Source organism: Mus musculus, chromosome 8, assembly GCF_000001635.26.
Source record: "Mus musculus strain C57BL/6J chromosome 8, GRCm38.p6 C57BL/6J".
NCBI lineage: Eukaryota > Metazoa > Chordata > Mammalia > Rodentia > Muridae > Mus > Mus musculus.
This window is the reverse complement of record NC_000074.6, coordinates 4,222,365-4,237,663: the sequence shown is the minus strand read 5'-3', so window position 1 is coordinate 4,237,663 and position 15,299 is coordinate 4,222,365. Positions and strand designations below refer to the sequence as shown.

Below are 15,299 nucleotides of genomic sequence, written 5' to 3'. Positions count from 1 at the left end.
AGGTAGATTCTTTAGGAAAAAAAAAAAAAAAAAACCTAGGCAGAAAACTACCCAATTTCTCTTGATTCTACTTCACCTCGTTGAAGTAACTTGGATATCCTTCCTCCCAGGACAGACAGCCTGATTTGATAGACAGGTGTCATCATTTGGCCCCAGTTATAGGCAGCTTAGACAATCATACTGTACAAGGAGGTGGAAATTACCGTTCTCGTTTATTAAGCACCCAGTGGTATATGCTCCCCTGCACAGGAAACATTCAAAAGAAAATCCCTGAATGAACTGGGAAAAAAGGTAGCCTTCACCAGCACTGGACTCAGGTGGGAATGTGTGACAGGAGACTCGGCTTACAGTTTCTTCTTTATGTTCCATGAGCATTGTCCTGAGAAAACACTGCTTAACTTGATGGGACTCCCTACGGCTCGAGAAAAGGGGCTCCATAGCTGACATGTCAGTATTCCATTCTTAGTTGTTTTGAGATGAGCTATGCTCCGTCTCCCAGGCTACCTCCAACCTTTCACGCCTCCTCCCTCCACCTCCAGAGTACTATACAGGCATCTCTACATTACATAGGTTCCACCACTCCTAGATTATGAAATGCTGAGGACGGGACCCAGGGCTGCCTGCATGTCAAGCAAGCACTCTCACAACTGAGCTTCAGTGCCAGCCCAGTCTTTATGTCAATATTTCCATTATGTGGTCTCAGGACCACCTGAATCAGAATTACCTGGCATTCTTACTTAGTAGCAGATTCCTGGCCCCACCCAATTTTTTTTTTTTTTTTTTTTGACAGGGTTTCTCTGTGTAGCCCTGGCTGTCCTGGAACTCACTTTGTAGACCAGGCTGGCCTCGAACTCAGAAATCCACCTGCCTCTGCCTCCTGAGTGCTGGAATTAAAGGCGTGTGCCACCATGCTCAGCTACCCATCCAAATTCTGAGTCAGTATAATTTCAGGGGTGGGGTGGGAAGCATGTAAGGGTTTTGTTTTCTTCCGGGCCTCTCAGCTGATTTTATTACATAGCTAAATGTGAGAGCCATTGTTCTAAGTACCCATCCCTGTCACAAAGGGCTTATAAAATCAGGACTTGCATGAAAGTTGGGATATGGAACTTTGGAACTGGACCCTGTATCCTCTCCTTAGGAGAGAACCCTAAGTATATGCTGATCCTTGTTGGGAAAGGTTGGAAATCCCACTCCCATATAGGAAACTAATTAAGCCAGAATGTTCAGAGGAAGGGCAAGCCAGCCAGCCAAAGACACAGGTGTGGTTTTGGTTGAAGAACCTAAGACTGGTTAATCCTTCCCTAAGGGGTTACACCTCAAATCTACCGCCTCCTGTTTCTCCTCCAGAAAAACCAGTCCCAGGATCTTGTCTGAGCTGCACAAAACCGACATGTCCTGCCTTCCTTCCACTCCTGCTGGACCTCTCTCCCTTGGAATACAATGTTGGGCAGAAACATGTAAAGGCCTCTGTGTCAGCCTGCCCCTTCCCCCACCAGGCTTCATTCCTCCTCCATCTTTTCCCGAACTTCTGCAGGCAGTCCCTCATAAAGGGTGTCCTCCACCAGCAGCCCCGACTTCTTCAGCCCCTTGCAGTCACCAAGTTCTTCTGGCAGTGTCTCCAACCTGTTACCCTTGAGCTCCAGACGGCTGAGGGCCTGGAGGGCAGCCACGTCAGGTGAGAGCTGAGTTAGGTGGTTGTAGCCCAAGAGTAACGTCCGCAGCTTGTGGCAGAAGAACAATTCATCGGGCAGACTCTCGAGTGCGTTGTAGGAGAGGGCTAGATGCTGGAGGCTCTGGAGAAGGCCCAACTCAGGTGGCAGGGAACGAAGCCCGTTGTGGGATAAATCCAGCAGGCGGAGGCCAAAGCACTGGCCCAGCTGGGTGGGCAGAGTCTCCAGCTTGTTGTGACTGAGGTAGAGCTGCTCCAGGCTCCGGAGCTTTCTCACATGCTCGGGCACATAGGCAATCTGGTTGTGCCACAGCCTGAGAGTGACCAGCTTCCGACAGTGCTGGAAGCTGAGGATCTCCTCGATAGACCGAAGGTGGTTGTCCTTAAGGTCAAGTTCCTGCAGAGCCCCCAGGCTGAAGATTGCATGGGGGATACGTTCCAGCCCACAGGCCACCAGCTCCAGCTCCCGTAACACTGCCAGCTTCTTGAGGCTGTTTAGGGCAAGCAAACGAGCCCCATCATTGTGCAGGCTGAGTCGCTGAAGGTGCCCGGCCACATCAGTCACACTGGCTGGCACCTTCCCTGCATTGCTACGTAGAGACAGTACCTTGAGCTGTTTAAGCTCCCGGAGGCTCTCCAGGGTGGCACCCCGAGCCATTTCTGGGGGAAAGAGTCCTTCCAGGTGCAGTTCTTCTAAGCCTCGAAGCCCAAACACCCAGAGGGGTACCTCTCGGAGCTCCTCGAATTTAACACAGATCACCTTCAGGCGATCTCGCAGGAAGATCTGTGATGAAAAGGGCAGCCTGGCTGGTGAGTGAAGCAAGCTGAGCTCCTGAAGGTTCACAAGCTGGGAGAGCCCAGGGGGAAAGGAGATGTCACAGATGGCCTCCAGCCTGAGTGCCTCCACCTCGCTGAGCTCAAAGACGGTGTCAGGTAGTCCAGGGAGCATGCAGAGGCTCAGCTCCAGCCGGCCACGCATGTTACGCTGCAGCTTCTGCCTCAGCTTCTCAGGTGTCCACTCATGGTTGAGGTTGAGTTGCTTAAGGCGGCTCTCACTGACTTCAGAGAGGAAGACTGCAAAGCGTTTGGAATAGAGGGAGTCGTACTGGTCAATGAGGTGGAGCATGAAGGCAAAGTCATTCTTAACATCCGGGATATCGTTCATCCCTGTCTCCTCACGCACAGAACGGAAGGAGTACTCTTTTAGGGGCCTATGGAAGAGCCAGTAGAGTGTATACAGGCAGGTGATGCCATAGACACACACAAAGGAAATATAGCAGAAGGCCAGCTTAGAAAAGAGGTGGGCCTTGGTGTGGTTGCAGCAGAAACTGGCATACCCCGTGATCTCTGATGTCTCCACCCTACAGGCCACCAGAAAGCTGATCTTCTCCACATAGATCAGGTTGTAAACCAGGATGGCAAAAAACTTACACACTTTGAGCACTGTCTGCCGGATGTACATGGAATAGAGGATGTCACCCTCTTCCACGTGCACTCGGAACTTTTTGACCTTCTCGAATAGGGCCTTCGCTTGCTCGCCCTCCTTCTTATCCAGCAGAGTAACAACTGGAGGCTCAGACACCACCTTTTCGGGCTCAATGAGCACTTTCTCCTTCTCACCTTCACCCACCTTCCCCGACCCTGCCCCTGTGGTGGTTACCGTGGTCACCATGGCCCGTCCAGAAGCTGGGCCCTTGTGATTTTCTCCAGACACCTCGGACAAGGCCCGAGTGGTCCATGGAGAATCAAAGCACTTGCCCAGGATGGAGATGAAGTGTTCTATTTTGGAGCTGGTACCAGGGAATTTGAACCAAAAGCTGGTACAGACCATAAAGATGAGAGTATGGATAACCACCAAGTAGGGGAAGTATTTGGCATACCAGTGGAGGGCAGTCTCATAGCAGAGCTGGTTGATAAAGCTATACTGCTGGAGGTCTAGGTTGTTTTTGAGGCCACTGAGCTCTCGGAGACCCCCCATCTGCTCAGAGATTCCTTGAGGCAAAAGCTGCTGGCATGGAGCCCCCGATATGTTCTCACGAGATTCGTGGCTAGGCAAGCAGATGATCTTGTCCTGTGTCACCTGGGGATAGGGAGAGAGTGAAAGACAGTGAGGGGACTAGGGAACTGTACGGGAGAGAAGCAGGATGAGGTGGGAGACCCTGATCCTAGACAGTTGTAAGCTGTTTGAGTGTGGAAGAGCTGTTAAACTATAGCATCAATCTTAATCTGAAAAGAAGTTCTAGGGGAGCTGAGCATGTGTGGTGGTGCACGTGGCGCACGCCGTTAATCCCAGTACTTGGGAGGCAGGGCCAGGTGGGTTTCTGAGTTCAAGTCCAGCTTGGTCTACAGAGTGAGTTCTAGGACAGCCAGGGCTACACAGAGAAACCCTGTCTCAAGAAACAACAACAATAACAACAACAAAAACCACCAAATAAACAAATTAAAAAAATTAAGTTATATCTATAACAAAATTCTATAAGAAAAAAAGTTTAGCCTGGTGATGCTAGCCTATAGTCCTAGTTACTTAGGAGCCTGAGGCAGGAGAATCAGCCTCTGCCTGGGCTACAAAGTAGGTATAAGTTCAGCCTAGACAACTTCAATAGACACTAGTGAAAGGGAGGGAATGGACAGGATTTAGCTCAGAGGTAGAGCCCCTGCCTAGAATCCCCCAGAGGGGCTAGGGTGTTGCTCAGTGGTAGAGCCCCTACCTAGAATCCCCCCGTGAGGGGCTAGCAGTTTGGCCCTGCAGTAGAATCCTGTTTAACACTGGAAGCCACAAAAAAGGAAAAAGTAAATGTGTATGGAAACACTCTAATATTATTTTAGACTTTGACCACTGCTTGTGGGGATGGAGGAGAGAAGGTAGGGGACTAGACTTGGTCTGTGTGGAGGCTTTGGCACTGCCTTCCTCTTGTCTGTTTCTCTTATTTTATTGATGATTTTTATTGAACCTGGGACCTCATGTAAGCTGGACAAGTACTCTAATACTGATACTTTTTCTTCTTTCCTATGTTATTTATTTTATTTTAGAGATGGTCTCACTGTATAGGCCAATTGACCTGGAACCCAGGATCCTGATTCATTTTCTCTATATCCTGGGAACGCAGGTGTGCACTGCCACACCTGGCCTTAATTTTAACTTTGAGTCTTGCTAAGATGCCTAGGCTTCAGATTTGTGATCCTCAGGCCTCTGTCTACAGAGCACTCACCACCATGCCCAGGCTCTTTCTCCCTCTTCTTAGGAGACTTGGGAGGCTTCAGGACTTCAAGCAAAAGGCCTACTCCTTTAGAGATCTGCTCTTTTACCTAGAGAGCCCAGCTGAACACATTTCCCTGTCTCATCATCATGGAGGGGTCTTACCCATATGCATAGCACAGTTGAAGACCCCCCTACCCCAGGCATGAGCATTGTCATGTTAAGACCACGTCCCTTTATGGTCCTGCCCTTCACCTGGAACGCAGCCATGGTGAGGCCCAGTTCCTTCATGACTGAAGGGGCTAGAGATTGGTTAAGAATACTTGTTGCTTTTGCAGAGGACCCAGGTTTGGTTCTGAGCACCCACATGGTGGTTTACAAGCATCTATAGTTCCAGGAAAGCTAACCTTTCTTTCTGACCTCCACAGGTGCCAAGCATACATGTACCTTGCATGTACACATACATACATGCAGGTCAACACTCATACACATAAAAGAAAAAGTTTGTGTGGGTTTTTTTTTTTTTTTTTTTTTGATTTTTCGAGACAGGGTTTCTCTGTGTAGCTCTGGCTGTCCTGGAACTCACTCTGTAGATCAGGCTGGCCTCGAACTCAGAAATCCACCTGCCTCTGCCTCCCAAGTGCTGGGATTAAAGGCGTGTGCCACCACGCCCGGCCAAAATGTGTGTTTTTAAAAAGACACTCATGAGGAGAGTTGCCAAGATGTGTCACACCTTCACATCCCCAGCCTCACCCCTAACCTGGAAAGAGCAGCTCAAGGCCCCAGTCATTAGCATGGTCAGGAATATGGCCACAATGAGAGCCAGATCCCGTGTACCCCCTCCCCTGTCTGCTCTTTCACCTACAGAGTTTATTGCCATAACATGGCCCTGCCTTGCCACATCCCACTCATTGTCAAGAAGGTGTGTCCTAAAACTCTAGTCATAGGAACTGCCAATGTGTGTGGCCCTGCCCGGGTTTGTTTTGTTCCTCACCTGGAGGGTGCACCCGAATACCCCGATCATGAGCATAGCCACGGTGAGGTACTCAGCCAGAACATCCCACCAGGGTTTGAGCACCTTGAATGCAGGCTGCTGCTCTGTGAACTGCTTGAACTCCGCCACTGGGATCATCCTGCCTATGGGAGTCAGAAGACAAGAGGGGTTGAGACACCAAACAGTGAGAGCAAGGGTGTGCCTGGTGGAAACCCCGAGAGGCCAGACATAGCTCAGAAGCCTACGCACTCTCAGCCTGGCCAGAACTTTCTAGAATCTATGCATCGTTGTATGTTCCCTTCCCCTCTTAGCCGGGGTCTTGTTGCTTCCTTCGGAACTCACCTCTTTCCCAGTCTCACAGCGTTTCCCCTCCTCCAAAGCACAGGTTTATCTTTCACTGCCTGCCCTCTTCAGAACTCTGTGAGAGTAAAAAAACTACAGGGCAGCTGTCCTCCAGTCTCCTCCTTTGGCTGCCCACCTCTGAAGGAGGAAGCCTGTGACATTCGTTCTGGTACTCCTTTATTCTAGCTGGGTTCTCACCTCCACCTTGCCACCAGGGTATCCCCAGGCTCAAGACTTCCGGGGTGTGCCCCCCTACAGGGGTGCTCTGGGCACCACCTCCATTCTCTAACCGGAAAAGCCGGCTAGGGAGAAGCAAGCTGGAGCGTGGCTGTGCTCTAGTTAAGGGCCTCAGGGGTTAGGGAGTGGCCAGGCTGAAGGCTACTGAGCCCTGGAGGCATGTGCCAAGACACCTGACTGTTCAGATAGGGACTAGAGCCTAGAATCTGAAGTGGAAATAAGAAATCTGCCCCCCACCCCCACCCCCGGGGAAGAGTTTTGGCATGTGTGGAAGCATGAGAATCACTAAACTGGAAAACTCTCAGGGTGACACCTATGACTGGAGCCTGGCACAGGGCTGCCAGCCCACTCTGTCTATCTCTGGTTTCCTTTTCTACTAAGGTATCATTATCACAAAGGCCAGACCCAAGTCACACGGGGGTGTAGAATGTGAGCTAAGACAGGACTCCCAGGAAGTCAGCTACTTGCTTAGGGCAGAGAAGGAAGCAAAGAGTGAAGGTCTCTTGGACAGCCCACCCCTGTCAGCATCCAAGCTTTGTGCGCGCACACACACACCAAGGTGTGGATATGGAAGAGTAGGGGGTTCTGTAGAAAAGGGAGCAGGCATTACGTCTTCCTATATAGAAAATATGACACTGAGGTCCCAAGTTCATCCTGAACCAGGTACATGTAAGGAGACGACCAGAGAACAAGGTCCTTTACATATGCTCACCAAACACTCTCTTAAAAGTCTCAGGCTGTGGAGTAGCTCAATTGGTAGGGCACTTTTCTGGCATGTACAATTCTCTGAATCCAGTCTCTAGCACCACATAACTAGGCATACTGACACATGCCTGCAAATCTTAGCACTTGGGGATTTCAGGTAGGAGGATCAGAGTTCAAAGTTATCCTCAGCTACATAGGAGACTCAAAGCCAGCCTGGGTTACATGAAACCACATTTCAAAAAGAAATTTTGTTGCCCTCCTTAAAGAGGGGCTGTAGCTTAGTACTAAGTGTTTGCAAGAGTGTCTCCAGAACTGGAGGGGAAAAAATCCCAATCTTCATAATCTGACAGAAATAACGAGGGGAGAGAGATGACTCAAGGGATGCTACACATGTAAAATCAAGGACCAGTTCCCTGTCTCCACCTTCCACGACCCACGTCACAGTGTCACAGTTCCCAACTCTGCCAGGCTACCCTCACAAGTCACAGGCCAGGAGACAGGAGCCCTCTGCTCAGCTCCCAGGAACAAGACACGATGTAGACACACAATCAGAGGGAAGCACAGGGGATTATCATTGTCTGGCCCCGTGACTCAAACAAGATCTTGCAGAACCTGCCATTAAATTCCAGCAGGCAGATGGAAGGCTGGCCCCCTTCCCTGTGTCTGGACAGAGATAGTGGAAAGGTCACAGAACTGGGGGAAGTGTAGAGAAAAATCACAATGGATTTTATATGAAAGAATTTCTCTTGTTGTTCTTCATGCTGATTTTTGTTTTTTTATTTTTAAGGTTTTTTTTATTTTTTTTTTTAATTTTTTTTTTATTTTTTTTTTTTTTTTTGGTTTTTCGAGACAGGGTTTCTCTGTACAGCCTTGGCTGTCCTGGAGCTCACTTTGTAGACCAGGCTGGCCTCGAACTCAGAAATCCGCCTGCCTCTGCCTCCCGAGTGCTGGGATTAAAGGCGTGCGCCACCACGCCCGGCTTAAGGTTTTTTTTAAAGTGTGTGTGTGTGTGTATGTGTGTTTGTGTGTGCTTATGTGTCCAGTGGTTGATGCCAGATGTCTTCTACCATTCATGACATCAGTTATCTTTGTTATCAAACTCAGGAGCTCATGCTTGCTAAGCTACCTCTCCCATCCTCCATCTTTTCTTTTTTTCTTTTTTTTCTTTGAGACAAGGCCTCTCCTTGAAATCTGAGGGTGAGCATTTTCACTGGACTGGCTGGTCATTCTGGAATCCACTAAGGTTACCAAAGTGTGTCACAGTGCCCTGCTTTTATGTGTGTAGAGAAAGAACCTTGGAGTTGGCTCAAGACACCCCAAGACCAAATCAGCACAAAGGAGATTTATTTGCTCCAGAGGGGCAGAGGGCATGGAATAAGAGATGAAGAGACAGAAGATGGAGGCCGAGGTAGAAGGCGAAAGGAACAGGCAGAGGGGAAAGGGATAATTTACCCTGGAGAACAAAAGACTTTCTCTGGATAGTAGGAGACAGAGTTGGCCCATAGGAAAGTGGACGTTTATAAAGGTAAAGGAGAAATCTGTGTTAGGATCAGGAGTTCAGTTTTGATTGGATATGTTAATTAGGTGAGCTAAGGGGGCTTCTGATTCCTGGACTTCAATACTTTGTTACCTGTATTTTGGCAGTCAGTCTCAGGAGAGGGAAGTAGCCAAATAAGGAAATAAACCTTAGGGGCTAGCTTCAGAAATGTAATCTAACAGTTTTTAGCAAAGCAGATGGAAATGGGGGTCGGGGGAGAACGGCAAGGCCTGCCACAGCCATGCTTGCCATGCTCAGGTTGGCTAGAGTTCCTTTAATGTGGGCATGAGATGCAAACTCAGGTGCGCCTGCCTTTGCAGCAAGCACTTTACCCACTGGTCCACCCTCCAGCCCTCTTGTATCCCTCAAGTTTTTTGAAACAAGGTCTTACTATGTAGCCTTGTCTAGGCTGGTGCTGGCTATGTAGAACAAGATGAACCGAAAATGTACTGGGATTACAGAGGTGTGCCACCATGTCTAGCCTAATGCTGAGTTTTATCCCAGTTTGGGAAGTATAAGTGTGAGGGTCTTTGTCCTTTCATCTTGGAGGATGAACATAACTCGCTGAGGATTTCACTGCTACAAGTATCACTTGAGCCTGCCCAGCCAAAGTCTACCTCCTGTTTGATGGCACCAACTCTGTTTCCACCCACTGAAAGCACCCCTCATTGAGATGCAGCCTCTATGTATGTAAGGAGTGCGCTTTGGGGAAATGGTTCAGTAAGTGAAATATCTGATGCACAAGCACGAGGATCCGAGTGATATTCCCAGCACCCACATAGAAGTGGGCAGGGTAGCCTAGATCTACCAACACCCCCTTCCTATCTTGCAAGCTCCTTCCCACAGCTAAGCCTTAGCACTGCTCCTGCTGATGCAATGGAGGCAGGGGATGTTCCCAACCTCAGCCTGTCTCCCCAGCTGTAGCTCATATGCTAAGGGCCGAGAAGAGACAGAAGAGTTTTCAACTTTTAGAATACAAAGTCAGAACTAGGAATGTGGCCTAGTTGATAGAGTGCTTATTCAGGCCCTGGGTTCAATTCCCAGCATCTCATAAAACCTGGAATGGTGGGTGCACATCTCTATCATACTCCTTAGGATAGAGGCAAGACGACCAACACATTGAGCTCACCCTAAGCTGTGTAGCAAGCAAGCTTGTTAGAAACAGGCCAGCATTATATGACCTTGTCTCCAACAAACCAACAACAACAACAGCAACACCCCAAAACACAGGGCTGCGGAGGTGGCTCATTGGACAAAGGCACCTGTTGCCAAGCTAGAAGACCTCAGTGCAATCTCAGGGACCCATAGGTGGAAGGAGAGAACCAATTACTACAAGTTGTCTCTGACCTCGATGAGAGTGCCGTGGCATGTATGCACACACACACTAACTAACTAACTAACTAGTAAAGAAAAAAATTAAGCTCTTGAAAAACTAATCCCTACACTTCTCACAAGGGGGATAAAGAGGTAAGGGAAAGACACCCCTAGAGGAAAGTCTTGGGGGCCTATAGACTCCTAGGCTAGCCCCTTCCCAAGCTTATTCTGCTGGGATTTGGAAGGGTTTTTTGTAGTCTTCAAATATAAGAACCTTGAAATGTAAGGGAGCAGGCTTGTGAGGGTGGGGTTCTGCAGCTTTTAGGGCGCTCATGAAGATGAGCTCTGTCTTTCTCAGCTACCTCCACCACCCCACGCTGGGACAGGCTGCCAAAGACTGTCAAAGTCGACTCCTGCCTGTTGATCTCTCTTCCTTCGCTTGATCCCGAACTGCCTGGATCCCAGGACACCAGCTCCCTGGGGCCAAGCTGGGGATTACCGCACCCCTCTCCCAGCCCGGGCTTTCAATGTGTGTGGGATTGCTCCGGCCAAGGCCACGGAACCACCCACACCTGAGCGACTCCCTCCACTCCTCCGGGCCATTCCCTGGGTCCAGGTTGATCTACACGGTGGGACGAAAGCCTCCCAAGCCCCCGCTACTTACTCACTGCTCAGGGATGGAACTCCGGGGCCCAACTTCTAGATGCCTGGGAGTAGATCGACCCGGACTCCCGCAGAGTTCCCGGGCGGGCCAGAGAGGGTGAGTCAGGGCGGGCTGGGCCAGGAGCCGCCCCGCCCCGCCCCCGGGATTGTTCGGCCCCGCCTCACTACAGACGCTATCAGGTCGACCCCACTCCACGCCACGCGATCGCTAACAAGGAGAGATATTCCTGAGACAAGGGTCTGTAGAAGTCTGCAGTCCCTCTACCTCCTGGCTGTGGGGGCAAACTGGTATCCTGTAGATGCTCCACCTGGACAGGTGTCAGCGAAGTGGTTCTGGGGAGAATTTCCTTCAACCCCTAAGCATCCCCAGCTGGCACTAAAGCTCAGTGGAGGCACAGGCACCACAGGCTTCCGGCCGGCAGGGGAAGACCAAGAGCAGAGGACTATCCCTCTTCCAGAGCTGGCCTGCCATCAGGAGCTGTGCCCAGCCACAGGAAGCTAACCCAAGGTCTTGACTGTCTCTGCTGAAGCTTGTGGCCCATCCTGAATTTTGGAGGGCTGGAGTAGGAACTAACTCTTTTCCTCAACCTGGACTGTTCCAGGTAGTAGAGTTGGGCATGCAGGCGAGGGGGTAGGGGAGCCTGGAACTACTTCTTACTTCCCCACCCCTTCTCTTCAAACTAGTTTCAAATTCTCCAGGTAGACAAGGATGACCTTGAATTTCTGATCCCCCTGCCTCCAGCATCAGAGTCCCTACCACCTGAGAGGATTACAAGAGGGTTTGCAGGCTGAGGGATTACAGGCTAGGGCCACCATGTGTAGTTTATTTAGTGGTGGGGATGGAATCTAGGGCTGTGTGTATGCTAGGCAAGCCTAAATCTTCAGCTTCTGAAAGGTTCATTAAAAACCAAACCGACAAAACAAAAACTCATCCTATCCCACCACTACCACCACCACTCCCCAGGCCTCACAAGAAACTATCAACTCCCCATCATAGACCACCAAACCAAGAATACTGCCTATTTCCATCTGAAGGCAGGCAAATTTGAGCCTTCATCTATTCTATTCTTAGTGTGAAAATACTTTCTTAATGGGAAACCTATTTAGATTAATGAGGAAAGTGAGCATGCCCCACCCCCACCCCTCTGCAGGAGCATGCACACAGAAAAGAATTTGGAAGCTGGAGAGTTAAGAGTATACATTGCTCTTACAGAGGACCTGAGTTCAGGTCCTAACACCCATATCTGGTGATTCACAATTACCCACAATCGTAGAGGATTTGATGCCGCCTTCTGGCTTCTGTGTGCTCCTGTTCTCTTTTACACATACGTAATTAAAAATGAAAGAAATCTCTCTTTTTTTTTAGAGAAAAATCTAGCACTTGGAAGAAGACACAGGTCTACATTGCTGTTGGGCACCCACTGGAGAAGACTACAGAAGCTAAAAAGCAAAGTTAGCACACTTAGAGACTTTCCCAGAACTATGAACTTTGATAGATTAGATTTTGTTTTTATTTTAGCTGGTGGGGCTGTCTACATGATGAATTTTATGGCTTGAATGGTACTTCCATCATGGAGTCAGTTGTGCTAGAGTCTGGGGATCTGTTACACAAATAGAGAGTTCCAGGTCAACCAGGTCAACATAGTGAGACCCTTTTTTTTTTTTTTTTTTTTTCATCCTCCAGAGACTGGAAGTGAGTCGGAATTCTCTAAGCCTGGAGTGACTCTTCAGGTAGCTGAAGAACAAACCTTTCTGTGTTTAGCAGTCTTTTCCCCTCCTCCTCTCCTTCATTTCTTCTGGCACTAGATAGCAAACCTAAAGTCTTTCTTAAACTAGGAAAGTTTACTACCACAGAGCTATGCCCTCTAGTAACCTGTTTTATTCATCTTTGTTTAAAACAGGGTGTCACCATATAAAGCCTAGGATGGCTTCAAACGTGTTTGTGTGTGTGTATGTGTGTGTGTCTCTGTGTGTGTCTGTGTGTGCTCTGTGTGTTTTGTTTCTGAGACAGAATCTTTCTATCTATGGAACATCTGCTGGCATTCATTTGCCTCAGCTTCCTTGGTCCTGGGATTGCAAGAACATGCTACTATTCTTGACTCTTCTCTTTTTTGAGACAGGGTATCACTACATAGCCCTGGATGGCCTGAAACTCTCCATGTGGCTAGTAGTGGGGATGGAATTCAGGCTAAAGCATAAGCTGGTCTCAAACTCTCTCTGTGTAGCCAAGAATGAGCATGAATTCGTGATCCCTTTGGCTTCAACTCTCCAGGGCTGTAAGTGTGTATGTGTGTGCATGTATGTATGTATGTATGTATGTATATATGTATGTATGTGTATGTGTCCCCACCCAGCATATTTGATGTGAGGATTAAATCCAGGGTTTGTGGCAGACAAGCACTCTTCAACTTACCTATGTCCCCTGCTCTTCCCTTTGATTTATAGATAGACATTAAGCATACAAACAAGACGGGAATGGTTGCATAGCTTGAAGTCCTAATATGAAAGAGGCTAAGGTGCATACATTTGAGGCTAGCCTGGGCAATGTACTAAGATTCTCAAAAAATATCAAACAACACTGCAAAGGCAGCTCACCTGACAAAGCGCCTCAGGCACGAAAGCCTGGGCTTGGACCCTGTGCAGGCCACGGACACAGAAAGAGATGAATCCTTAGGGCTCGCTGGCCAGTCGCCCACCCTACCTAAATGGATGTGCTCCAGGTTCAGTGGCAGACTCTACCTAAAATGATAAGGCAAAGGAGGCTGAAAAAATGGCTCAGAAGTTAAAAAGCACACACTGTTCTTGCAGAGGCCCTGAGTTTGATTCTTGGCACCCACACCAAACAGCTTATGACCTCTTGTAACTCCAGTACCAGAGGATCATGGATATCCTCTTCTTGCCTTTGCAGGTACTGCACTCCACACACACACACACACACACACACAATTAAAAAACAAAACAAAGCTAAGGGACTGAAGAGATATCCCAGTGTTTTAGAGCACTGGCTACCTTTCCAAAGAATAAGGGTTCAATCCCTTGCACCCAAGTGGTGGCTTACAACTATATGGAACTAGAGTCTCAGGGAATCTGGTACCCTCTTCTGATCTCCATGCTACTGCACACATGTGGTACACATACACACAGACAAACATCCAAACTTAAAAATAAAGATGAAGAATGACACTTGATGTTAGCCTCTGGCATACACACGCACAGAAAAACAAAACAGCAACAAGAAGACTCTGAACACAGAGCTAGCACGGTGGCACCCGCTTGTAAATCCCAGCACCCAGGAGGCTGAGGTTGGTGGATCTGTATGAGTTTGAAGCCAACCCAGTCAGGCACTCTCTCAAAACAAACAAAATCAGAACACTTACTAGAAATTTTTACTTAAGAAAAATAAAAGCACATGAGCAAAAAAGAGAACAAGTTAATATGAGATATGTTCTGTAGATATAATAAATAACGGCAAAGCAGGATCCAGTGAAAGGCTTTTCTGAGGTCTTCATGGAGTTGGAAGCATCTGAGAATGGTTGTCTCTCCCTTCTCCCTGACGGGTTCCTTGGACCCCTTGTCCTAGGGTGAGGGTGGAGGGTTGTGTGCACTGATCTGCTGAATAAGCATCCTGAGAGACTTCGATCTGTCACTTGTTAACAAGTCTGCCTTCAGGGATGGAGCTGGAGCTTAGAAAGCTTGCCTTCCATGCAGGAAGCTCTGGGTTTCATTTCTAGTACTCCACAGACAGGACACAGGCTAATCCTGGGAAGGTAGAGGTGGTGTGTGTGTGTGTGTGTGTGTGTGTGTGTGTGTGTGTGTGTGTGTGAGAGAGAGAGAGAGAGAGAGAGAGAGAGAGAGAATTTCATGAAAACCAGAAGTTTAAAGTCATTCTCAGCTACATAGCAAGTTTGAGGCTAATCTGGTTTGTAGCAGACCCTGCCTGCTTAAAATAAACCAGTGGTGATGCACATCTTTAACCCCAGCACTTGGGAGGCAGAAGCTGGTGAATCTTTGAGTTCCAGGCCAGTCAGGTCTACAGAGTGAGTTCCAGGACAGCCAGGAAGGGCTACACAGAGAAACCCTGTCTCAGAAAAACAAAACAAAAACCAACCAACTGGGGTTGGAGAGATGGCTCAGTGGTTAAGAGCACTGGCTGCTCTTCCAGAGGTCCTGAGTTCAACTTCCAGCAACCACATGGTGGTTCACAGCCATTGTAATGGGGTTCAATGCCCTTTTCTGGTGTGTCTGAAAACAGTGATAGTGTACTCACATACATTAAATAAACAAACAAACAAACAAACAAACCTTTAAACAAAACAAAGGAACAAACAAAACAAAACAAAACAAAAAAAAACCAACCAACCAAGTAACCAACAAGCAAACCAAGTAGAAGTTTAAGGTTAGAGAATCAGAAGTTCAAAGCAAGCAGATTTCTGTGAGTTCAAGCTAGCCTGATCTACATATCAAATTTCAGGACAGTCAGGGTTATATAGGGAAACCCTAACTCTCAAAAAAAAAAAAAAAAACAACCAAACAAACAAACAAAAAAACAAAACAAAAAAACCCACCACCACCACCACCACCACCAAAACCCTTCAAGGTTATTTTTTGCTGCCTAGTGAGATAGAGATAATCATGAATTTCA

At 48.3% G+C, this 15,299-nt stretch overlaps 1 protein-coding gene across 5 annotated transcripts; it reads right to left on the bottom strand.

Moving 5' to 3' along the window:
- Nucleotides 1-193: 193 nt before the first annotated feature.
- Lrrc8e (leucine rich repeat containing 8 family, member E) lies at nucleotides 194-13,396 on the bottom strand. Of its 5 annotated transcripts, XM_006508908.3 has the most exons (4): nucleotides 10,659-10,766; nucleotides 5,860-6,002; nucleotides 3,550-3,749; nucleotides 194-2,743 (listed from the first exon to the last, which is right to left on the bottom strand). In XM_006508908.3, exons 3-4 carry the CDS (start codon nucleotides 3,566-3,568, stop codon nucleotides 1,500-1,502), a joined length of 1,263 nt encoding a protein of 420 aa, XP_006508971.1. In that variant the 5' UTR covers nucleotides 3,569-3,749; nucleotides 5,860-6,002; nucleotides 10,659-10,766; the 3' UTR covers nucleotides 194-1,499. The 5 variants fall into 5 exon arrangements, with proteins under 5 accessions (XP_006508971.1, XP_011240388.1, NP_082451.2 ...); XM_011242086.3 differs by lacking the exon at nucleotides 10,659-10,766 and adding an exon at nucleotides 13,253-13,396 and having other exon boundaries at nucleotides 194-3,749; NM_028175.2 differs by having other exon boundaries at nucleotides 194-3,749; nucleotides 10,659-10,837.
- Between the last annotated feature and the right edge of the window lie 1,903 nt (nucleotides 13,397-15,299).

Coding starts and splice junctions, on each gene's coding strand:
- Lrrc8e (XM_011242086.3), bottom strand. CDS start 5,997: ATGATCCCAGTGGCGGAGTTCAAGCAGTTCACAGAGCAGCAGCCTGCA. Junction 3,750..5,859: donor TATTCGGGTGCACCCTCCAG/GTGAGGAACAAA, acceptor CCCTATCCCCAG/GTGACACAGGACAAGATCAT.